Source organism: Coregonus lavaretus, assembly GCF_964263955.1.
Source record: "Coregonus lavaretus genome assembly, chromosome: 19".
Classification (NCBI taxonomy): domain Eukaryota; kingdom Metazoa; phylum Chordata; class Actinopteri; order Salmoniformes; family Salmonidae; genus Coregonus; species Coregonus lavaretus.
The window spans coordinates 17,334,127-17,359,743 of NC_140006.1; the positions used below are offsets into that span (position 1 = coordinate 17,334,127).

At 40.7% G+C, this 25,617-nt stretch overlaps 1 protein-coding gene across 1 annotated transcript in view; it reads left to right on the plus strand.

Annotated features, from left to right (window-relative positions):
- Window positions 1-25,617, plus strand: part of LOC311146365 (parathyroid hormone/parathyroid hormone-related peptide receptor-like) — a gene marked incomplete at both ends in the record, with an annotated part of 95,401 nt that overhangs the window by 56,810 nt on the left and 12,974 nt on the right. Inside the window, 8 exons of the mRNA XM_084182851.1 lie at window positions 5,635-5,745; window positions 6,330-6,454; window positions 9,706-9,800; window positions 14,085-14,271; window positions 18,404-18,557; window positions 19,089-19,149; window positions 19,704-19,770; window positions 19,948-20,042. Of these exons, the coding sequence (XP_084038977.1) occupies window positions 5,635-5,745; window positions 6,330-6,454; window positions 9,706-9,800; window positions 14,085-14,271; window positions 18,404-18,557; window positions 19,089-19,149; window positions 19,704-19,770; window positions 19,948-20,042 (895 nt within the window). The remainder of the gene's footprint in view (window positions 1-5,634; window positions 5,746-6,329; window positions 6,455-9,705; window positions 9,801-14,084; window positions 14,272-18,403; window positions 18,558-19,088; window positions 19,150-19,703; window positions 19,771-19,947; window positions 20,043-25,617) is intronic.

Below are 25,617 nucleotides of genomic sequence, written 5' to 3' on the forward strand. Positions count from 1 at the left end.
GAGCAAGACGTGCCGCTCTGTTCAGGGCCAGCTGCAGCTTAACTAGGTCTTTCTTTGTCGCACTTGACCATATGACTGGACAATAATCAAGATAAGATAAAACTAGAGCCTGCAGGACTTGCCTTGTGGAGTGTGGTGTCAAAAAAGCAGAGCATCTCTTTATTACGGATAGACCTCTCCCCATCTTTAGAACCATTGAATCTATATGTTTTAACCATGACAGTTTGCAATCTAAGGTAACACCAAGTAATTTAGTTCACTTGTTCAACAGCCATACCATTCATTACCAGATTCAGGTCTATAATTTAGGGCATTATTTTTACCAAATACAATGCTCTTAGTTTTAGAGATGTTCAGGACCAGTTTCTTGCTGGCCACCCATTCCAAAACAGACTGCAACTCTTTGTTAAGGGCTTCAGTGACTTCATTAGCTGTGGTTGCCGACGCGTATATGGTTGAATCATTAGCATACATGGACACACATGCTTTGTTTAATGCCAGTGGCAGGTCATTGGTAAAAATAGAAAACAGTAGAGGGCCTAGAGAGCTGCCCTGCAATACACCACACGTTACATGTTTGACATTAGAGAAGCTTCCATTAAAAGACAACCTCTGAGTTCTATTAGATAGATTGCCATATCATGGATTCAGAGGTTGAAAAGCCATAACACATACGTTTTCTCAACAACAGGTTATAGTCAATAATATTAAAGACTGCACTGAAATCTAACAGTGCAGCTCCCACAATCTTCTTATTATGAATGCATTTTAAACAATCATCAGTCATTTGTGTCAGTGCAGTACATGTTGAGTGCCCTTCTATATAAGCATGCTGAAATTGTTAATTTGTTTACAGAGAAATAGCATTATATTTGGTAAAACACAATATTTTCCAACAGTTTGCTAAGAGCTGGCAGTAAGCTGATAGGTCTGCTGTTAGAACCAGTAAAGGCCGCTTTACCACTCTTGGGTAGTGGAATTACTTTGGCTTCCCTCCAGGCCTGAGGACAAAGATATTCCTCTAGGCTCAGATTAAATATATGACAGATAGGAGTGGCTATAGTCAGCTACCATCCTCAGTAGCTTTCCATCTAAGTTGTCAATGCCAGGAGGTTGGCCATTATTGATCGATAACAATAATTTCTCCACCTCTCCCACACTAACTTTACAAAATTCAAACTTGCAATGCTTTTCTTTCATTATTCGTTTTTTTATGCATGAATAGGATGGCTCACTGTTCATTGTTGGCATTTCCTGCCTAAGTTTGGCCACTTTTCCTATGAAGTATTCATTAAAATAACGGCAACATCAAATGGTTTTGTGATTAATAAGCCATCTGATTCGATGAAAGATGGAGTTGAATTAGTCTTTCTGCCCATAATTTCATTTAAAGTACTCCAAAGTTTTTTTACATCATTCTTTATACACTACATGACCAAAAGTATGTGGACACCTGCTCGTCGAACATATCATTCCAAAATCATTGGCATTAATATGGAGTTGGTCCTCCCTTTGCTGCTATAACAGCCTCCACTCTTCTTGGAAGGCTTTCCACTAGATGTTGGGGGACTTGCTGCGGGGACTTGCTTCCATTCAGTCAGAAGAGCATTAGTGAGGTCAGGCACTGATGTTGGGCGATTAGGCCTGGCTCGCAGTCGGCATTCCAATTCATCCTAAAGGTGTTCGATGGGGTTGAGGTCAGGGCTCTGTACAGGCCAGTCAAGTTCTTCCACACCGATCTCGACAAACCATTTCTGTATGGACCTCACTTTGTGCACAGGGGCATTGTCATGCTGAAACAGGAAAGGGCCTTCCCCATATCGTTGCCACAAAGTTGGAACACAGAATCGCGTAGAATGCCATTGTATGCTGTAGCGTTAAGAGTTACCTTCACTGGAACTAAGGGGCCTAGCCCAAACCATGAAAACAGCCCCAGACCATTATTCCTCCTCCACCAAACTTTACAGTTGGCAATATGCATTAGGGCAGGTAGCGTTCTCCTGGCATCCGCCAAACACAGATTTGTCTGTCAGACTGCCAGATGGTGAAGCGTGATTCATCACTCCAGAGAATGCATTTACATTGCTCCAGACTCCAATGGCGGCGAGCTTTACACCACTCCAGCCGACGCTTGGCATTGCGCATGGTGATCTTAGGCTTGTGTGCGGCTGCTCGGCCATGGAAACCCATTTTATGAAGCTCCAGATTAACCGTTCTTATGCTGACGTTGCTTCCAGAGGCAGTTTGGAACTCGGTAACGAGTGTTGCAACAGAGGACACTCGATTTTATACACCTGTCAGCAACGGGTGTGGCTGAAACAGCCAAATCCATTAATTTGAAGGAGTGTCCACATACTTTTGTATATATAGTATGTCATTGATCTTGGCTTCATAATACAGTTTCTTCTTCTTTTTGTTGAGTTTAGTCACATCATTTCTTAATTTGCAGTAAGTCAGCCAGTCAGATGTGCAGCCAGACTTATTAGACACTCCTTTTGCCCCATCTCTTTCAACCATACAGTTTTTTTCAATTCTTCCTCAATCCATGGAGTCTTAACAGTTCTAACAGTCAGTTTCTTAACAGGTGCATGTTTATCAATAATTGGAAGAAGCAATTTCATAAATTCATCAAGTGCAGCGTTTGGATGGTTCTTATTAATCACATCAGCCCAACAAATATTTTTAATATCATCCAAACAATCAACGTTGTTTCCACGTCATTTCAATGAAATGATGTTGAACCACGGTGGGTGCATCAGAGATGACTACTACTTAACCTGTATACCTGATGACGCTGTCAGAGAGTAGTAGACTCGACTTAGCCTTTATCTGGTGGCTGTATCCTGACCTCTTTTGAAAGGTTGCACACATCTTTCCAATCATAGCTCAGCTGAACCTGAAATTTGGGTATGCAAATTACCTACCTCAAAGAGAGAGGAAAGGCTCTGGTGTACTTTATGCCTGATAAAGCTTTCAAGACCTAATTTGGTGTGCTTGATTAATTAAGTTTTCTTTTTACTTTATAATTTGAGCGTTTTCATTTGAACTTCATTTCAACCTAATGTGCACATTGTTTATTGTTATTTTGTTTATGTAAGTTATTCAATCAAAAAGTTTTGATGCCTTTTAAAATGTCAGATATATGATTATGGTAGAATGTCAATATATTATATTAGGTGGCAAAGACTTTGGCATCATTATGTTCTGTTCTGTATAGCCTATGTTGTAGTTAGTCTTATGATGACCCTGTAGAGATTATGGTGGAAACTGTTGCTGTTAACTGGCCATTATATGCAAAATTAGCAAATAGTAATGAACTGATCTTGCTATGAATAGTTATTATTTTTGTAATGTTGACAACATTGGCTAAGAAAAGTGTGCCCTTTATTTGGAATAGGCTACAGCTCAGTTTGGTCTCCTCTATTGTGGAAAAACCTTGAAACCTGCATGCTGACTCAAACTCAAAGAATAACAACTGAATACATTTTTGAGGCGTTTGGCTTTTCTTCCAGATTTGTCTTGACCATGTCTTATGTGAGCACCCTTGGTGTTATGTGCCACTGTAAACTTGTGGTTAGCCAAACTATTATTAGAACTGTGGAGTGATGACTGTTTCAAATTGTTTGCACTGTGTGGTGGTAAAATTAGCAAATAGTAATGAACTGATCTTGCTATTCTAGCTATTTTGGAAGTGGTGGCCAGTAGGGTGGTGGGCCAACCTCAGCCCAAGGCCAGGGTCTTGCTTAGTGTTGCAGTGTTTCACTGTGAAGTCCCATCTATTTGTTATTATTTCTCAATTGTGCCTTAAATACACATGAGTTCTCCATTACTTCCCTGAGACAACGTTTTCATTGAGGGAGACACTGAGGTTTGCCTGGTTAGGTCAGTGGAGGGATGTGGGCTCAAGGCCCCAGACCTTGCAGTGTGTCAAAATAGCTCAGCATTCAAACCTGTGGTCTTGGTGTAAAATAACATCAGCAATCATCATAAAAGCTTGCATATATCAAAACTCTACTGCAATATGTTTTGACATCTGCAAGACCTGAATCAAATGACTGGAGGGAAAATAAAGTGTTATTAAAAACCTCAATTACATCACCAATACTAAAGTCCCCCACTCCCCCATAGTCACGTTTATATTTAAATCATGGTCATGGAATTTATAGGAAATTATATATGTGTGTGTTCTGTGTTTAATTTGAGCCTGCTGGTAGGTGGTCCGATGGCTTATAAAAGTACAGTGGAAAAAACTAAAACCTAAGACCGATTTCACTCTCAAAACACTCCCAGGACATGTGGTCATTGATTTTGAAAAACGTGAAGCATCATGCTACTCTCTCTACCCAGACATTTCTCTCAATCCAAAATCAGTTGAAAAAATACAAAGTCGACTCTCTAATTATGAGATCCGAATAACGGGCCATTTTGAAGGCACATAAAAATAATGTCGTCATAGCCTCTGATGTTTCTTTGTAACTTTGATTACATGAATGAGAAAATAATAGATTTTATAGCAAAGAGAACACAGTTTTAGTTTGATCCTTAACTAGTTATTAGTGGTGAGTGTGGGGAAGATGTTTTCAATAATATAAAATATAAGCGTTGCCAGAAATTGGCTTCTGCCAGGGATCTGTGGGGAGAGGGTACTACACTCACACTATCGGAGGGCTAGGGTTTCTGGACCATTTGGTATAGCTAACAATTAAGAATCATTTTGTTCTAAAATGGTACTGCTGCCCGTATGTATCAATGAACATGAGGTCCCTTGACATCTATCTATGGTTTGTTCTGTTCGCCAAAGCAACAATTCCTTGTGAGTTGAAGGCATTTTGCAAACTTGCTTAAAGTGTACAAACAGCAACTTTACCGCACAGTACGCACACCCAGGGGGTGAGGAAGAAAGATTTTAAGAGGGTGGAAATAAGAGAGGTTAGCAGAACTGCTAACTGCTTGACTCTGCTCTTCCACTGTGGTAAACTAGACTCAGTCTTAAGTGGTGTACCATAGTATCTTTGTTTTTTCCCAAGGGATCCAGAACTCTGCACCATTGTCACTGTTGTTTTCTTGATTTTGCATGACATTTCCACAAATAAGATCCATATTGAAACCACTTTAACAGAACAGATGCGCATTTATGTTGAAGTGTGTGAGTGCTGCGGTGAGATCATAAACGTTCAATAAATAGCGCATTTAGGCCTATGCCACTCCTATGGATCATTAGAAACATGCCTGCATAGGCCTACTTAGTTATTTCATGACTGCAACATTGCAAGTCTCCTTTTCATGCAGAGGAAGCAATATAAACTAACAAACATGTCTTTCTTGTGAGGTGGACATAAACAGTGGAAGCAGATTCATGCCAAAACAAATTAAACTAAAAACATTGACATTTCCTACATACCCACCAATTAACAGGCTACTGGGGCCATCTTTCTCTACATGCTATTTATGATCATGACATTAGGTTCAAATTCATTTGTGTATCCTTTTCAGGGGACAACACAATCTAAAAACAGCTTGGTGCCTTGGAATATAACAAAGAAGCCTACAGAGATTTAAAGTTGGAGCCAAGGCAGTGAACAGTCAAACTCACTAGGCTTAAATGTCACCACTGCTTTGGCTCTATTCCTGCAGATGGTTACTGCTCGCCAGAATGGGATGGCATTGTTTGTTGGCCTGAGGGGTCTCCTGGAAAGCTGGTGTCCACTGCCTGTCCAGAGTACATCTACGACTTCAACCATAAAGGTAAGACTGGCCCTGGGTAGCCTGCAGTTCAACAGTTCTCTTGCACTGAGCTCATTTTCAATTTTACGTGAAATGTATGCACGCATGACTGTAAGTTGCTTTGGATAAAAGCGTCTCCAAAATGTCATATATTATAGGTCATGGTGCTCACATTAGTATAATAGTATAACAGCCTCTTGTATCTGCTTTAATCTGTAAGACAGCATTGGACATTGCTTTTGAATAAATGTCTATAGCTACATCGATGCAACAAGATTTGATATTTTAAAACTTGAGTACTTCATCTTACAAGGCTGTTACACTGGAAATAATAAGTTGAAATGTCCATGATTTCCGATGTGATAACATTCTACCAAACATCTAACTTACTATTCACTTTGTTTCCTAGAAAATGGCAACAGCATGTAAATTTTTTTTATAAATGTGCATGTTTTGCTTTTCACATTGCTGATTTATTCTAGGAAATTGTCACGTACAGTATATCTTAGTATCCTAGTATACAACAGCAATATGCACTTACAGGTGAAAAGAAACGACATGTGCATTGTGTCATTCTGTTGTATTCTATGTGTTGTATTCTACAGGACTAGCCTATCGCCGCTGTGACAACAATGGGACGTGGGAGCTGACCACTACCAACAACAAGACATGGGCCAACTACAGCGAATGTGCAAAATTCCTCTCACACTATAACCAAAATAATGAGAAGGTGACAGTCATGTCCATCCTAGCATGCATTTCTTTTTTTTCATTAGACAATGGCAACTTTGTCAGAGACGTGACACAATAGCAGTGGACAGGGACAATGGCCATTGTGTGTCATTTCTGATAAAAGTGTGACATTTCAGTCTATTTCAATCTATTCTATTGTTTTAGATGGCATTAGCATACGCAATCAATGTGGAGGTATTGGAATGTGTATGATATTGGACGTGTGATTTGATTGGTCAGAAACTAGGCCCTTTTTACTGCTGTAGGCTATGCCGCTTTTCATTTCTGTCACACATCAGATGGAGCTGTAGGGGGCTTTGTGTGTAAGTATACTGCAGGGGCTAGCTAGCTAACGCTCTCTGAGAGCTCAATCATTCTCTAACCTCACATGTCTGTAACTTATTGAGCCTCTACAGTGTTCATTGTCTGTCTGCCATCCCCATTGTTGGACATGTTTACGTTCTGCTTTTTCTGATGCCTCTACTCATTTGCAGGAAACCTAACAATAACAAAATATAATTAGAAGATCAACATAAAAACTCAGTTTACCATTTAGATGAAGAGTGTCGCCAAATGGAACAAAAGACGTGTCCCCTCAGAAATGTGAGGCAGACATGCCCATTCTTTACTATTGACTTATTTCCCCCTTGGAGATTATGTGAACAATGCTTGGAATGATTATACTTGTGTTTGGACCAAATAATCTTTTGATAGATTAAGTGAAGCGTTACCTCCGTTGAACCCCTTCTTACAATCTGATATGATTCCTGTATTGATATGTTAGGCTTCTTCCTCTGACTTAAATGGATTGGAGCTGAATTGGATATCAGAATAAAGGCTATATGACCGGCACATCTCTCCAAAAATGAGTGCTGTAGCCAGTATTTCAAGGAAAAGATTCAACATGTGGAAAAATTGATGTTTTAAACACTTTAAAGTAACTTTAATCATAGAAAGATTGCTGATACTGTTACGTCTTTACTTTGCTTTATTCCTTTGTCATCACAGAGGTAATTCCAATTCCATTCATTCAATTATATTTCCTCGGCCCTCAACCGTCATTTGAGGTGCTCATTGATCAAATGGATGACCTGTTACACTCAGTTCTGGGCCAATGGACAGCAAGGTTGGGCTCAATTTGAATTGAAGGCAGTAAAGTCAGGAAGCAAATAAAAATTATAATTCAATAATCGAAAAAAATTGCATTTATTTTCAATGACTTCTCAATAAACTGAAAAGTAGAAGCTATTTCAAAAGTTTAGACATATCTGAATTTTAAATTCAAATCACTTCCTGAATTGACTGCCTTCAATTCGAATTGAGCCCAACCCTGGTGGTCAGCAGGTTGGCATGGGTTACAGGTTGTCTGCTCCGTCACTGGGCCATGATAAGGAGGCAGTAAGTAATCAGCCCCTTAATGACGAGTTGAGGGCACTAAGCAGGAAATCTGTGAACCGCTATTCCCCACTCTTTACCTGAGCAAGGTTAGTTAGCGGTTAGCTCCAGCCAAGGTTCAGAAGAGGTCATCCTGAGTACTGAAGGTTGGATGGTGATGGGATCTGCTCAGCTGACAAGAACAGGGCCATAGAGCACAGGGAAAGTGGACCAACTGATTGGACAAACACTGCATTCAGATGAACGAACAGCAAAGATTCTGCCTGCGATTTCTACTGACCATAATTTTTTAGTCCCAATGGGATCTGTTTTCTCCTCAGTGCTGCTCAATGCTGTGTTTTAGCCTGTTAACCCCAGCATTCAGTCTGGTTTAACCAAGCGATCTGCTTTTGGGCTTACTTCCATAATAACGTGCATCAAAGACCGCTTACTGCACCCCAAAATATCTGGCTTCATATGAATATTAAGCCAAACTTTTCTGGTCTCTCCCCACAAGTGCATTCTTCTCTCCTCCTTTTAAATGTAGGTTTCAACATTACGGTTGTGGGCGGAGGAGGTCATGGGGATCCCTCCATCCACATTTTGAGTAGAGGGCCCCTGATTTATTTCTTCTTCTTAGACTTCAAATGTTTATGTTGATGGTCTCCCGGTCCCAGGACTCATAGAAGCAGCAGCTATAGTTAATGAAAAATGCATACGCACCAAATTAAACCCTTCAGCCGCGCACCACAACTTAGGAACCCTTGGGTTTGGCACTGGGTCCCCATCCCTAAATGATAGCAGCAGTGGAGTAGGCTCTGGTTACAGCAGGCCCCAGAGGAGCCCCTCCGTTAGGCTGTGTTGATCCAGCAACCACGGGTAGCTAGCTAGAGGCCAGACCTGGATTCAAATAGTATTTCAAATACTTTGAGAGTTTGATTGAGTCCTGCCTGAAGTGCCAGGTGAACAGGATTTATTTTAGCCAGACAAGCTCAATCAAGTGCAGCTAAAGTATTTGAAATAAAACAAATCCTATTTGAACCCAGGTGTTCTAGCGTCTCACCTCTCCAGCGATATGTCCTCTGGTTGCCTGCTCTGTGCTGTAATCTCCTGCTGGAAGCCCCAGCATGCACCACACTTCACTCAGGGCTTTTGTCAGTGCGGCACATCTCTCAAGCCAAATATTCTGTTTATTAGAAACCTCCATCTCAGTCTGTTGCCTGTTGCCTCAGGGCAGCCTATTGCCTGGTGGGTCTCAGTCCTCTGGTGGGCAGCTCATTGTCAGAAGTAACGCACCACATTATATTCAGAAACTAATCAGAGGCCTGGATTGGTCGCACGCCATGAAATGACCTTTGACCTTGGAATGGCCGCACACCATCACAGCACCTTCTTTGAGCTTTGAGATTCATGATGTTTTGTTTTTGGTCCGCAGTAGTTTTTTGTGTTGCAATGTGTAGCCTGCAACTGTGAGTCATTTTTGTCAGGAGTAACATTATCCTCAGTGCCTCTGTAAATGTTAAACAGTGATGCACAGAGACACTATGATAGCTTTCAGCAGATTTATGGGGACAATATTGTGTAATTGGAATGTCCTGAGTCAATTACTTATATATTGTAAAACAATCAATGTAGCACACCAGGCACATACTAATCATGGACTTATCAAACATCTATCACTTCCTCAACCAGGCTACTGTAAGTACGCTGACACCTCTGAGTAGACAGTTCACTCCTGACCTGCCACCTGATATGACTAACAATATCTCTCCTTCATATGTTCTTGTCTCTCTTGTCCCAGCAGGAGGTGTTTGACAGAGGGCTACTCCGTCTCTCTAACATTTGTCCTTCATATGACCTTGTCTGTCTCAACAGGAAGTATTTGACCGTCTGTACCTCATCTACACAGTGGGCTACTCCATCTCTCTGGGATCACTTATGGTGGCTGTGATCATCCTGGGATATTTCCGGTGAGTAGTACTTGTTGTCGTTGGGAAAATTCCTTCCTCAGTCAATATTTTATCTCCCACTAAATCTCCCATCAAATGTTTTGTGTGGTAAAACAAAGAGACAAAGCATGCAAAATGTGTTTATATCATGTTTTACATTTGCCTTTTCCATGAGCGTTTGACTTTTAAAAGGATTAGAGGTGGCTGCCTTTGAGGTTGTTGCCTTGTAGCCAGTGTGTGATTGTGATACGTGCCTCGTCTTGCTGGCATTTACAGTATATTCTTTGTTATTTTCATACTTATTAATCTCAGACCTCAGAGATCCATAGGAAAGCCGTGGTTAGTGTGTATTGTTATTATGTTTACTTGGTGGTATGTTTACATGAAGACATCAGTAATATATTGGTGTGCAGTTTCAGCCTAATTAATTAAAATTCTGTCATGTCCGGGCAGAAACCTTTAAGGCAGGCTGAAAGAGAAATAGATTGGCAAATTAATTCTGACAGTCAATTTGATATGTAGTGAATTTGGTTGGGTTTTCTAGGGACAGATCCTTAGTTCTTATTATTGCCTTAGCCAAAAAACGAATTACTCAAATTCAGCAGCTTGAACACTAATCCTTGCACACAAGATCAAATTTGTTTGACATTTTACATTGAATCATTTCATTTTTCTTTTGGATGATTAATGCAAGGAAACCTCCCCATTATTTGCTCATTTTTGTTTAGCGGAGGGAGAGTGTCAAGTCCAGGAATTGGTGTAAAGTTGTGTTTACAAACATTCCACTCAACGTGACTTAGAGCCTAACCCAGGCTTCTCAGAAGGGAGTAAATGTTTTAAGAGAGAGAGACCCTAAACTGGCACCAGGAAATCTACAGGCCAAATTAGTTTAATCACACGTCTCAGGGGTCCCCGAGGGTCTGGGCTGACGTCCCAGCAGCGCGTTCAGGAGCACTCCAGCTACGTCTCCCTCTTCCCTTTAACATGTCAGGCTTTTAAAACCCTCAGACACAAGAGAGGCAGGTTCATAAATGTTTTCTGGAGAGAGACCGAGGGATACATACTGCACATTAGCAGTGGTGTTTTCTCTCTTCCACATGATGCACTGGGGAACTGTTCACAAATTAGTTTCCCTCACAACTTCACAAATCAAAATACCCCAAATGAGAGCTTGTCCAATAGCTTAATAGCCAGTTTAGAGGCGGCAGGTAGCTTAGTGGTTAAGAGAGTTGGGCCAGTAACCAAAAGGTCGCTGATTGGAATCCCCAAGCCAACTAGGTGAAAAATCTGTCGATGTACCCTTGAACAAGGCACTTAACCCTAATTGCTCCTTTAAGTCGGTTTGGATAAGAGCGTCTGCTAAATGACTAAAATTTTGTAATGGGTTTGACTGCAGAGGTTAGACACAAGCAAATAATGAGGGAATAATGATTCATTAGTTTTCTGCGGTTACTTGTTATATATACACTCACTGCTTGCCAGAGTAATACACTGTAGGCCTAAACTTATATAGGGCTGGGAATTGCCAGGGACCTCACAATACGATATTATCACGATACTTAGGTGCCGATACAATATATATTGTTATTCTCACGACTCTCACAATTCTATGTGTATTGCGATTCAATACTGCAATTTTATTGCGATTTGATGTTCCAAACATATTGCTCACTATATGTCTGCTGCAGAGAGACAAGAGAGAACATGAGGAAATTAGTTCTGATCGGTCATGGAAATATGAAAACATGATGGCTGGATGGAGAACAAGCTATTGGATGAAAAATACCGGAGTATTGGTGCAGGTATAGCCAACTAGCGCTAGCTAACGCTACCTAGCAATCAATACTTGGAGTCAAAGTATCGATAAAATATTGTCCAAAATAATATTGCGATATGTAACTGTATAGATTTGTTCCCCCATCACTACACTGATAAGGGTTTTTAGAATATTCTTAGCCAAATTGGCTCATGATCAATAATAATGTTATATTTATACAGTGAGGGAAAAAAGTATTTGATCCCCTGCTGATTTTGTGAGTTTGTCCACTGACAAAGACATGATAAGTCTATAATTTTAATGGTAGGTTTATTTGAACAGTGAGAGACAGAATAACAACAACAAAATCCAGAAAAATGCATGTCAAAAATGTTATAAATTGATTTGCATTTTAATGAGGGAAATAAGTATGTGACCCCTTTGCAAAACATGACTTAGTACTTGGTGGCAAAACCCTTGTTGGCAATCACAGAGGTCAGACGTTTCTTGTAGTTGGCCACCAGGTTTGCACACATCTCAGGAGGGATTTTGTCCCACTCCTCTTTGCAACTCGAAACTTCAGCTCCCTCCACAGATATTCTATGGGATTAATGTCTGGAGACTGGCTAGGCCACTCCTGGACCTTAATGTCCTTCTTCTTGAGCCACTCCTTTGTTGCCTTGGTCGTGTGTTTTGGGTCATTGTCATGCTGGAATACCCATCCATGACCCATTTTCAATGCCCTGGCTGAGGGAAGGAGGTTCTCACCCAAGATTTGACGGTACATGGCCCCGTCCATCGTCCCTTTGATGCGGTGAAGTTGTCCTGTCCCCTTAGCAGAAAAACACCCCCAAAGCATAATGCTCCCACCTCCATGTTTGACGGTGGGGATGGTGTTCTTGGGGTCATAGGCAGCATTCCTCGTCCTCCAAACACGGCGAGTTGAGTTGATGGCAAAGAGCTCGATTTTGGTCTCATCTGACCACAACACTTTACCCAGTTCTCCTCTGAATCATTCAGATGTTCATTGGCAAACTTCAGATGGGCCTGTATATGTGCTTTCTTGAGCAGGGGGACCTTGTGGGCGCTGCAGGATTTCAGTCCTTCACGGCGTAGTGTGTTACCAATTGTTTTCTTGGTGACTATGGTCCCAGCTGCCTTGAGATCATTGACAAGATCCTCCCGTGTAGTTCTGGGCTGATTCCTCACCGTTCTCATGATCATTGCAACTCCACGAGGTGATATCTTGCATGGAGCCCCAGGCCGAGGGAGATTGACAGTTCTTTTGTGTTTCTTCCATTTGCGAATAATCGCACCAACTGTTGTCACCTTCTCACCAAGCTGCTTGGCGATGGTCTTGTAGCCCATTCCAGCCTTGTGTAGGTCTACAATCTTGTCCCTGACATCCTTGGAGAGCTTTTTGGTCTTGGCCATGGTGGAGAGTTTGGAATCTGAAAGATTTCTGGCTCCCAGGTGTCTTTTATACAGGTAACAAACTGAGATTAGGAATACTCCCTTTAAGAGTGTGCTCCTAATCTCAGCTCATTACCTGTATAAAAGACACCTGGGAGCCAGAAATCTTTCTTATTGAGAGGGGGTCAAATACTTATTTCCCTCATTAAAATGCAAATCAATTTATAACATTTTTGACATTCGTTTTTCTGGATTTTTTTGTTGTTATTCTGTCTCTCACTGTTCAAATAAACCTACCATTAAAATTATAGACTGACCATGTCTTTGTCAGTGGGCAAACGTACAAAATCAGCAGGGGATCAAATACTTTTTTCCCTCACTGTATTTATATTGGGTGTGTCAGAAATGCTTGGATTTACATGAAAGCAAATGTCAGAATATAGATAACCGTTTCTAGTTTGGTATATTCTGTCTGTCTATCGACAACACAACACAAGCCGTCTCCAACTTCATCAAATGCTCCCTTCGATGTTGGCAAGGGATGTTTTGAGGATAATGTGACAGATAACCTTTTGCTTGTCTGGGAGGAAATTCACATGCTCTTGGATCTGCTCAACACATGCTTGCAATTTTGTTTTTACAGCTCACTTTGAGCCCTGCAATTCAATATTTGTGCTTTTCAAGCCCCTAAATCTCAAGAATGTGTTATAGTCAGCGCGGAATTCAGCTGGCTCTAATTAGGATGAGTATTGTTCTGAAGAGTGTGAAAACACAAACATACGTGCACACACGTGCATACACACATATACACACACGTACGTGTGCACGCACACCCACACACGCACACACATCACACACACGTACATACAACCTTACTCACTGTGGAAAACTCTCCCCCCTCCACACACTTACCACCTTGATAATATTTAAACATGGGTTCCTAGTGTATTAACGGCTTAGTAGCATCAGATTGTCAGAAGTTTTGCAGAAGGATTAATGTATTTTTCAATGATTGTCTTTGGTTTGAGTAAGCCAATAGTATGACCTAGTATTACCACAACACGACTATTGCTTATTACTGTGAAGATTATATCATCTTTTATATGATATTTATCTCCTCCTCTCCACTCATCCAGGCGGTTGCATTGTACCAGGAACTACATCCACATGCACCTGTTTGTGTCCTTCATGCTGCGAGGCATCAGCATCTTCATAAAGGATGTGGTGCTATACTCTGGTTCTGCAATAGAGGACATGGAAAGAGTCAGTGTGGAAGATCTCAAGTCCATCACTGAGGCTCCTCCAGCTAACAAATCCCAGTTTGTAAGTACCTAACCTTGTCCCCAGACTATAGGAAGTTTAGTGCATGAGAATAGTAAGTATCAGGCTAAGGTAGTTCAGTTATTGACCAAGGCACCTGTGTAATTATTTACGTAGAACATGTTTTCATTAATACTTGTTGTTTACAATGTCTATAACTTTGTTATTGTGAAATGTCTGTTCTAAATTGGTTGGATCGTTGTAAAAGGCCATCCTCTAAGGACATAGTGATCAATGTAATCCAGGGACTATTGGAAATGAGTTGCTAAAGTCATTCCAGCATTCAGTACATATGACTCTTCAGGCTTTTTATTATGATTATTATTTTTTCATTACTGTCTCTCGCACCATTTCTAAATAAGCACAATCAATGCTATTGGTAGACTTGCCACAAAGGAAGTCTGATTATAAAACTGGATAAGAGAGAGGGAGTAGGAGAAAATTCTAAGTGGATAAGTCTCTCTTGGCTCGCGTGTATTATCCCTAGTTAGAGTGCGCAAGCCTGGCCTCCACAATCACCCGACCTCAACACAATTGAGATGGTTTGGGATGAGTTGGACCGCAGAGTGAGGAAAAAGCAGCCAACAAGTGCTCAGCATATATAGGAACTCCTTCAAGACTGTTGGAAAAGCATTTCTCATGAAGCTGGTTGAGAGAATGCCAAGAGTGTGCAAAGCTGTCATCAAGGCAAAGGGTGGCTACTTTGAAGAATCTCAAATATAAAATATATTTTGATTTGTTTAACACTTTTTTGGTTACTACATGATTCCATATGTGTTATTTCATAGTTTGGATGTCTTCACTATTATTCTACAATGTAGAAAATAGTAAAAATAAAGAAAAACCCTGGAATGAGTAGGTGTGTCCAAACTTTTGACTGGTACTGTACATCAAAGTATCTTGGTTGAGGATTAGGACCAATAGCATCAATTAATAAGGCTGATGGAACAGATCAGAATGTTTAGCTTAAAATGTCGATAAACTATTATTTATTCATATTTTAAGCGCAGCAATGTGCACACGGCGGAAGGCCTATGCGTAAATGTTCCAAAAGGTAATTTGCGGGAAAACACAGTTCTAAAATGCGCACCGCACCTCCGAGCAGTTTCATGGACAGAGATGGAAATTTAGAAAGAGGGGAGATCTAAAGATGCAACAACTATTTTGGGTTGCGAATATGACTAGGATAATATCTTTGGCTGCTAGACAATGAAAGAAAGTTGATTTGAAAACCAGTAGAACAGGAGATATAACACGTTTCTATGGTGGGATTTTGGCTATAGGCTACTTTGAAGCAAGGTAAGACATGCCTCATAATATGAAGTAAAACGTCCAGGTTTCATACAATTAAGGAACAGGAGAAATATAGTGACGCTAATGATAGGCTTAACCATCTTCTGGTAGATGGAAAGGCTTTCCCAAAAACCTTCTCAATTAAATGTTAACAAAGTAGCCTATTCCTACCTGGCAGAATGATATCATGATTATTTACATCAATCCATTTGCCATTTGTTTTGCAAACTCCATCTCATGTGCACTACAGAAACACTGCTAACAAAAAAAGAGCTAGGTCCCTGCAAAGTGAAATTAAAGAGTACAGTGGCTTGCGAAAGTTGACATTTTTCCTATTTTGTTGCCTTACAACCTGGAATTAAAATGGATTTTTTTGGGGGGTTATATCATTTGATTTACACAACATGCCTACCACTTTGAAGATGCAAAATATGTTTTATTGTGAAACAAACAAGAAATAATACAAAAAAACAGAAAACGTGCATAACTAGTCACCCCCCCAATACTTTGTAGAGCCACTTTTTGCAGCAATTACAGCTGCAAGTATCTCTATAAGCTTGGCACATCTAGCCACTGGGATTTCTGCCCATTCTTCAAGGCAAAACTGCTCCAGCTCCTTCAAGTTGGATGGGTTCTGATGGTGTACAGCAATCTTTAAGTCATACCACAGATTGTCAATTGGATTGAGGTCTGGGCTTTGACTAGGCCATTCCAAGACATTTAAATGTTTCTCCTCAAACCACTCAAGTGTTGCTTTAGCAGTATGCTTAGGGTCATTGTCCTGCTGGAAGGTGATCCTCCGTCCCAGTCTCAAATTTCTGGAAGACTGAAACAGGTTTCCCTCAATCATTTCCCTGTATTTAGCGCCATCCATCATTCCTTCAATTCTGACCAGTTTCCCAGTCACTGCCGATGAAAAACATCCCCACAGCATGATGCTGCCACCACCATGCTGATGGTGTTCTCGGGTGATGAGAGGTGTTGGGTTTGCACCAGACGTAGCGTTTTCCTTGATGGCCAAAAAGCTCAATTTTAGTCTCATCTGACCAGAGTAGCTTCTTCCATATGTTTGGGGAGTCTCCCACATGCCTTTTGGCGAACACCAAACGTGTTTGCTTATTTTTTTCTTTAAGCAATGGCTTTTTTCTGGCCACTCTTCCATAAAGCCCTGCTCTGTGGAGTGTACGGCTTAAAGTGGTCCTATGGACAGATACTTCAATCTCCTCTGTGGAGCTTTGCAGCTCCTTCAGGGTTATCTTTGGTCTCTTTGTTGCCTCTCTGATTAATGCCCTCCTTGCCTGGTCCTTGAGTTTTGGTGGGCGGCCCTCTCTTGGCAGGTTTGTTGTGGTGCCATATTCTTTCCATTTTTTTATGATGGATTGAAAAGTGCTCCGTGGGATGTTCAAAGTTTCTGATATTTTTTTATAACGCAACCCTGATCTGTACTTCTCCACAACTTTGTCCCTGACCTGTTTGGAGAGCTCCTTGGTCTTCATGGTACCGCTTGCTTGGTGGTGCCCCTTGCTTAGTGGTGTTGCAGACTCTGAGGCCTTTCAGAACAAGTGTATATATACTGAGATCATGTGACAGATCATGTGACACTTAGATTGCACGCAGGTGGACTTTTTTTAACTAATTATGTGACTGCTGAAGGTAATTGGTTGCACCAGATCTTATTTAGGGGCTTCATAGCAAAGGGGGTGAATACATACGCATGCACCACTTTTCCGTTATTTATTTCTTATAATTTTTTGAAACAAGTTATTTTTTTTCATTTCACCAATTTGGACTATTTTGTGTATGTCCATTACATGAAATCCAAATAAAAATCCATTTAAATTACAGGTTGTAATGCAACAAAAAAGGAAAAACGCCAAGGGGGATGAATACTTTTGCAAGGCACTGTAACTACACTCAAATATCAACATTTCTTAGATTTTTCCCAGACCTCAAAAATTGTCTCTCGATGTGGTTTAAGCATTGTTGTGGACTTAGAACATCCAATTTGGTTGTTTTTCTATTAAATAAGTGTGACTCAAAAACCTGAAAACATTTTTTTAAAAGTGAAACCTGTGAATTTCTGACTCAGTTGACAGACTAATTTATCTGTTTCAATAGTAGGCCTACGATTAGCCTACTTGCACCGTACAGCTTGGGTTGGCCTGACTGTGAAAGACCAATATAGGATTGATAATTTTAGGTCATTCAGAGTGTATGTCACTGTTTGTCATAGAATTTAGAATTGTTCACACAGGAATCTTTTCCTTCACCGGGCAGGCCGTTTGGAAAGAAAGTGTCAAAATTAGAGTATACCCACTTCTCCAGGCACCACTACACCACTGAGTAGGACAGACAGAGGCATAGAGGTTGGCTTCCCTTGGGGCATACACAGGCTAAACTACCAGGAATTCCCTGTTGTTTATATTTTATCAACCTCTCCAGGTTTGTGTAACACACAGTATTCATTGGATTAGAATAAATCTTTCATTTTACAAACCATGCTTGGAACCTAGAGATTTCATCCTGGAGAGGCTTGGATTTTGGTTTACTCACTGCAAAGTGATTTCACATTTGTCAATGTACACACTACCCTTAGAGTTGCTGTATGTCACAACTATATAACAGTGCAAAGCAAGAATGGATTATAAAGATTCAAAATGTATGGCTTCCGGTCACTACAAGAAGAACCAAGGCATTATGTGTTGATTTTGTGATTAACAGGTGTTAGAAAACATTAGTCATACATCTACAAGTGCTTGTTACCATGAAATAGCCTATTGTATTTCAGGGTACTTAGTAAATTCATTATATTAGATGTATTTGTCTGTTGTGTTTCCTTTAGATTGGCTGTAAATTAGCAGTGACCCTGTTCCTGTATTTCCTGGCCACCAACTACTACTGGATCCTAGTAGAGGGTTTGTACCTCCACAGCCTCATCTTCATGACCTTCTTCTCAGACAGGAAGTACCTCTGGGGATTCACTTTGATTGGATGGGGTATGTGATGTCATAGAAAACACGTTTTTACTGCAGATGCACTGCTGATAATGAAATTAATGAGCTAAATGAACCCCTTTAAAAAACAAATATTAATCAATTCATTTGAAAAGCATTTCCTATGTCATAATGTTTCGTATAATGTTTGTCAGACAGCTGATTTTTGATTGATCAACAATTATCAACTTTTCAATGGTTTCACACATACGGTGTGAATACTGTTATAAGCAGAACTCAAGAATAGTTCAGAGAACTAGGCTCTACGGCTCCTGCATTGTACACACTGTGCGTAACTGTTATGTAAGCACAGCGCATACAATGTGGATGCTGTGTCGCCCAATTGCCTCACTATATTAACAGGGTAATCTTGACTTGAACCCACTATAATAATTTGAAGAAAATTACTGTATTTTGTATTTAATCATTATTTGTGTGATTGTAGATAATTATGATCTGTTCTGCAGGGGTCTCAGCTGTTAAGTTGTTTTGAGATCTATCTTGATGTTCATTGTTGTTATTGTTGATTTGCAGGGGTCCCAGCTATGTTTGTGACAGTGTGGGCAAGTGTGAGAGCCACCTTGGCAGACACAGAGTAAGTATTGCGCTATAATCCCAATTTGTCAACATTGATGTTGGCTCTGAACACAAAGTACTGTACATTTGCCAGAATCTTTCATGGGAATGTGAGACAGAACCTTAGAACGTGTTCAAGAATCCCCTTAGATTCATAGAATGTTTAAAGGCAGCGTGTATGTCTTTAATTTAATCGAAACCCGCATTGCAGTATTTACACAGTATTACCTATTTCCCCATGGTTATATAAAATCACAGAATGACTTTGAGTACTGTAGAAACGTAATACTACTAGCCTATCACGTAGACTCCACTCAAAGGTAGATTCTGCCAGTTTTCAGAATAAGAATTGTGTGTGCGCAGGCAGTAGTTGCATAAACATTGCCATGGCAGGTTGGATTGAATTCCAGCCAAGAACTCAGAGCATAGGACCAGTCTGTAAGGGTTGCCAACTTCCCCATGTGTTGTTGTTACACTAGGATAAACAGAAAGATTAGTTCCTGAAACCAATTAGTTACACAATCATACGTATCTGTATTAGTTTTTCATAAATGCCCTGTTTATCAATTACAGGTGCTGGGACCTAAGTGCAGGCAATCTGAAATGGATCGTACAAGTGCCCATTCTAACAGCAATAGTGGTAAGTAAACATGTCAATTGAAAATGTAAATTGCATAATGGCATTTAACATTTTCAATTGACACGTTTAATTAGCACAATTACTGACCACTATTACCACTATCTGCTTTTTGAGAGAGTTGGTAGTTGAGATATTTGGCTTTGGTGTGCTACATTGTGTCATTGTCTGTTATCAAAGGTGAATTTTATGCTGTTCCTGAATATAATCCGAGTTCTGGCCACTAAACTTCGAGAGACAAATGCTGGCAGATGTGACACAAGACAGCAGTACAGGTAAGAAGCCATACTCTGACTGTTCCTTCCCTGACTGCTTTATCATGACATGTATCACTCAAGCCCAGCTCAGTTAATCCCTACCATTGTGTCGCTGAGTTGTCATAATGATTCAGCAAATCTACATTATCCCAGGGGTGCTGGTAGACACAATGTAAGTAACCTAATGTACATGGCATTCGGAAAGTATTCAGACCCCTTCCCTTTTTCCAAATTTTGTTACGTTACAGACTTATTATAAAATTGACAAAATTAGTTTTTTTCCTCATCATTCTACACACAATACCCCACAATGACGAAGCGAAAACAGGTTTTTATCAATTTTTGCAAATGTATTAAACACAGAAATACCTTATTTACATAAGTATTCAGACCCTTTGCTATGAGACTCGAAATTTAGCTCAGGTGCATCCTGTTTCCAGTGATCGTCCTTGAGATATTTCTACAACTTGATTGGAGTCCACCTGTGGTAAATTGAATTGATTGGACATGATTTGGAAAGGCACACACCTGTCTATGTAAGGTCCCAAAGTTGACAGTGCATGTCAGAGCAAAAACCAAGCCATGAGGTCGAAGGAAATGTCCGTAGAGCTCCGAGACAGGATTGTGTTGAGGCACAGATCTGGGGAAGGGTACCGAAAAATATCTGCAGCATTGAACGTCCCCAAGAACACAGTGGCCTCCATCATTCTTAAATGGAAGAAGTTTGGAAACACCAAGACTTATCCTAGAGCTGGCCGCCCAGCCAAACTGAGCAATCGGGGTAGAAGGGCCTTGGTCAGGATGGTGACCAAGAACCCGATGGTCACTCTGACAGAGCTCCAGAGTTCCTCTGTGGAGATGGGATAACCTTCCAGAAGGACAACCATCTCTGCACCACTCCACCAATCAGGCCTTTATGGTAGAGTGGCCAGGCGGAAGCCACTCCTCAGTAAAAGGCACATGACAGCCAGCTTGGAGTTTGCCAAAAGGCACCTAAAGGACTCTCAGACCATGAAAAACAAGATTCTCTGGTCTGATGAAACCAGGATTGAACTCTTTGGCCAGAATTCCAAGCGTCACGTCTGGAGGAAACTTGGCACCATTCCTACGGTGAAGCATGGATGTGGCAGCATCATGGTGTGGGGTGTTTTTCAGTGGCAGGGACTGGGAGACAAGTCAGGATCAAGAGAAAGATGAACGGAGCAAAGTACAGAGAGATCCTTGATGAAAACCCGCTCCAGAGCGCTCAGGAACCCAGACTTGGGTGAAAGTTCACCTTCCAACAGTACAACGACCCTAAGCACACAGCCAAGACAACGCAGGAGTGGGGACAAGTCTCTGAATGTCCTTGAGTGGCCCAGCCAGAGCCCGGACTTGAACCCGATCAAACATCTCTGGAGAGACCTGAAAATAGCTGTGCAGCGACGCTCCCCATCCATCCTGACAGAGCTTGAGAGGATCTGCAGAGAAGAATGGGAGAAACTCCCCAAATACACGCTGTTCCAAGCTTGTAGTGTCATACCCAAGAAGACTTGAGGCTGTAAACTCTGCCAAAGGTGCTTCAACAAAGTACTGCGTAAAGGGTCTGAATACTTACGTAAATGTGCTATTTCCATTTATTTTTATTTTATACATTTGCACAAATAAGATTATTTTATTTTTTTGCTTTGTCATTATGGGGTATTGTGTGTAGATTGATGAGGGGGAAAAAACAGTTTAACCTCTTAAGGATCGGACCCTTTTATAAAATGTTCGCCTAAAATGACATACCCAAATCTAACTGCCTGTAGCTCAGGACCTGAAGCAAGGATATGCATATTCTTGATACCATTTGAAAGGAAACACTTTCAAGTCTGTGGAAATGTGAAACTAATGTAGGAGAATATAACACATTAGATCTGGTAAAAGATAATACAAACAAAGAAACTTTTTTTGGTTCCATCATCTTTCAAATGCAAGAGAAAGGCCACAATATAATATTGCAGTTTAGGCGCAATTTAGAATTAGTAGTGTGTGTGCAAAGTTTCAGATTGATCCAATATTGGACTATTTTGTATCACGTCTGCCCAAATGTGCCGAATTGGTCAATTAATACATTTTCAAGTACATAACTATAGAGAACATACAAACATGATATGGTAATACAAAATGTACGTTTACACACTCCCAGGAATGTCATACATGATGGATCATTAGCTTATACACTAACTTTCACACATCTAGATGGCCGGGCGGGGTGGGTGTGGAGCCAGAGACAGCAGGGGTTCAAACTGTAGAACCCAGTTCCTACATTTGAATATAAAAATGGATTTTATCAAACAAAACTATGCTACATTTTATTTCAGGATGACAAATCAGAACAAGATTACTGAACGTAAGTACATTATTTACCTTCAGAGGTGAATGTATCAAACCATAAGACTCCTGAACAGCTAATCATGGCTACCCGGACTATTTGCACTGCCCCCCCCCCCACCCCATCCTTTTACGCTGCTGCTACTCTGTTAATTATTTATGCATAGTCACTTTAACTCTGCCCACATGTACATATTACTTCAACTACCTCAACTAGCCGGTGCCCCCGCACATTGATTCTGCACCGGTACATCCCTGTATATATAGCCTCCCTACTGTTATTTTATTTTACTTCTGCTCTTTTTTTCTCAACACATTTTTTGTTGTTGTTTTATTTTTACTTTTTTGTTAAAAATAAATGCACTGTTGGTTAAGGGCTGTAAGTAAGCATTTCACTGTAATGTCTGCACCTGTTGTATTCGGCGCATGTGGCCAATAAAATTTGATTTGATTTGATAAGTTTTTTGTTGTTGTGCACTCTCCTCAAACAATAGCATAGTATTATTTCACTGTAATAGCTACTGTAAATTGGACAGTGCAGTTAGATTAACAAGAATGTAAGCTTTCTGCCCATATACAGTGGGGGGGAAAAAGTATTTAGTCAGCCACCAATTGTGCAAGTTCTCCCACTTAAAAAGATGAGAGAGGCCTGTAATTTTCATCATAGGTACACGTCAACTATGACAGACAAATTGAGATTTTTTTTCTCCAGAAAATCACATTGTAGGATTTTTAATGAATTTATTTGCAAATTATGGTGGAAAATAAGTATTTGGTCACCTACAAACAAGCAAGATGTCTGGCTCTCACAGACCTGTAACTTCTTCTTTAAGAGGCTCCTCTGTCCTCCACTCGTTACCTGTATTAATGGCACCTGTTTGAACTTGTTATCAGTATAAAAGACACCTGTCCACAACCTCAAACAGTCACACTCCAAACTCCACTATGGCCAAGACCAAAGAGCTGTCAATGGACACCAGAAACAAAATTGTAGACCTGCACCAGGCTGGGAAGACTGAATCTGCAATAGGTAAGCAGCTTGGTTTGAAGAAATCAACTGTGGGAGCAATTATTAGGAAATGGAAGACATACAAGACCACTGATAATCTCCCTCGATCTGGGGCTCCACGCAAGATCTCACCCCGTGGGGTCAAAATGATCACAAGAACGGTGAGCAAAAATCCCAGAACCACACGGGGGGACCTAGTGAATGACCTGCAGAGAGCTGGGACCAAACTAACAAAGCCTACCATCAGTAACACACTACGTCACCAGGGACTCAAACCCTGCAGTGCCAGACGTGTCCCCCTGCTTAAGCCAGTACATGTCCAGGCCCGTCTGAAGTTTGCTAGAGTGCATTTGGATGATCCAGAAGAGGATTGGGAGAATGTCATATGGTCAGATGAAACCAAAATATAAATTTTTGGTAAAAACTCAACTCATCGTGTTTGGAGGACAAAGAATGCTGAGTTGCATCCAAAGAACATCATATCTACTGTGAAGCATGGGGGTGGAAACATCATGCTTTGGGGCTGTTTTTCTGCAAAGGGACCAGGACGACTGATCCGTGTAAAGGAAAGAAAGAATGGGGCCATGTATCGTGAGATTTTGAGTGAAAACCTCCTTCCATCAGCAAGGGCATTGAAGATGAAACGTGGCTGGGTCTTTCAGCATGACAATGATCCCAAACACACCGCCCGGGCAACGAAGGAGTGGCTTCGTAAGAAGCATTTCAAGGTCCTGGAGTGGCCTAGCCAGTCTCCAGATCTCAACCCCATAGAAAATCTTTGGAGGGAGTTGAAAGTCCGTGTTGCCCAGAGACAGCCCCAAAACATCACTGCTCTAGAGGAGATCTGCATGGAGGAATGGGCCAAAATACCAGCAACAGTGTGTGAAAACCTTGTGAAGACTTAGAGAAAACGTTTGACCTGTGTCATTGCCAACAAAGGGTATATAACAAAGTATTGAGAAACTTTTGTTATTGACCAAATACTTATTTTCCACCATAATTTGCAAATAAATTCATTAAAAATCCTACAATGTGATTTTCTGGAAATTTTTTTCTCGTTTTGTCTGTCATAGTTGACGTGTACCTATGATGAAAATTACAGGCCTCTCTCATCTTTTTAAGTGGGAGAACTTGCACAATTGGTGGCTGACTAAATACTTTTTTCCCCACTGTAAGACATGTCCCAGTCCTGGAAAGTTTGCTGTTACGTACAACAGTCATGCTAATCACATTAGCGTACATTAGCTCAACCGTCCCGTAAACGGGACACCGATCCCGTAGAGGATAATCCATTTTAGTATAAGGCTGTAACGTAACATAATGTGGAAAAAGTAAAGAGGTCTGAATACTTTCCGAATGCACTGTATGTCCCTTTAACTGCCCTGAATGCCTCTGCTGATCCTTCAGCTATTGTATGCAGCTATCATGTGCCTATGAACCAGAGTTATATTGTTAGCACTGAGGCGGTGTGCCCTAGTAGGAAGTCCACTGTGTGCAGCTCACCCTGCACTAACATAAATAACACGAGCATGTCTGCTTCTGCTAAGCTTCCCAGTAAAGCAATGACAAAAATCAAGCATCCCAGAAAAGTGCTAAAAATGTGTTTACATATGTAGCTTAAGAAACAAGGTTCATTAAATAAATAATTTGCTAGTAACAGATGACTTTCATGTTCTAACAATCTCTGAAACTCATTTGAGAAAACCTTTGATGATACATTGGTAGCAATAAGTGGTTATAATGTCTACAGAAAATACAGAAATGCCAATGGTGGAGGTGTTGCTGTTTATATTCAGAACCACATTCCTGTAAAGCTTAGAGACGATCTCATGTTAAATACTGTTGAAGTAATAAGGCTACAAGTTCATATGCCTCACCTAAAGCCCATTCTTGTGGGAAGCTGCTATAGTGCTAATAGTCAGTATCTGGATAACATGTGTAAAATGCTTGATAATGTATGTGATATCAACAGAGAGATATATTTTCTGGGTGATTTCAAGCTGCCCACTCAAGAAAAACTTCAAACTGTAACCAGTGCCTGCAACCTGGTTCAGGTTATCAGTCAACCTACCAGGGTAGTTACAAACAGCACAGGAATTAAATCATCAACATGTATTGATCACATATTTACTAATGCTGCAGAAATTTGCTTTAAAGCAATATCCAAATCCATCAGATCACAATATAGTAGCCATAAATAGGAAAACCAAAGTTCCAAAGGCTTGGCCT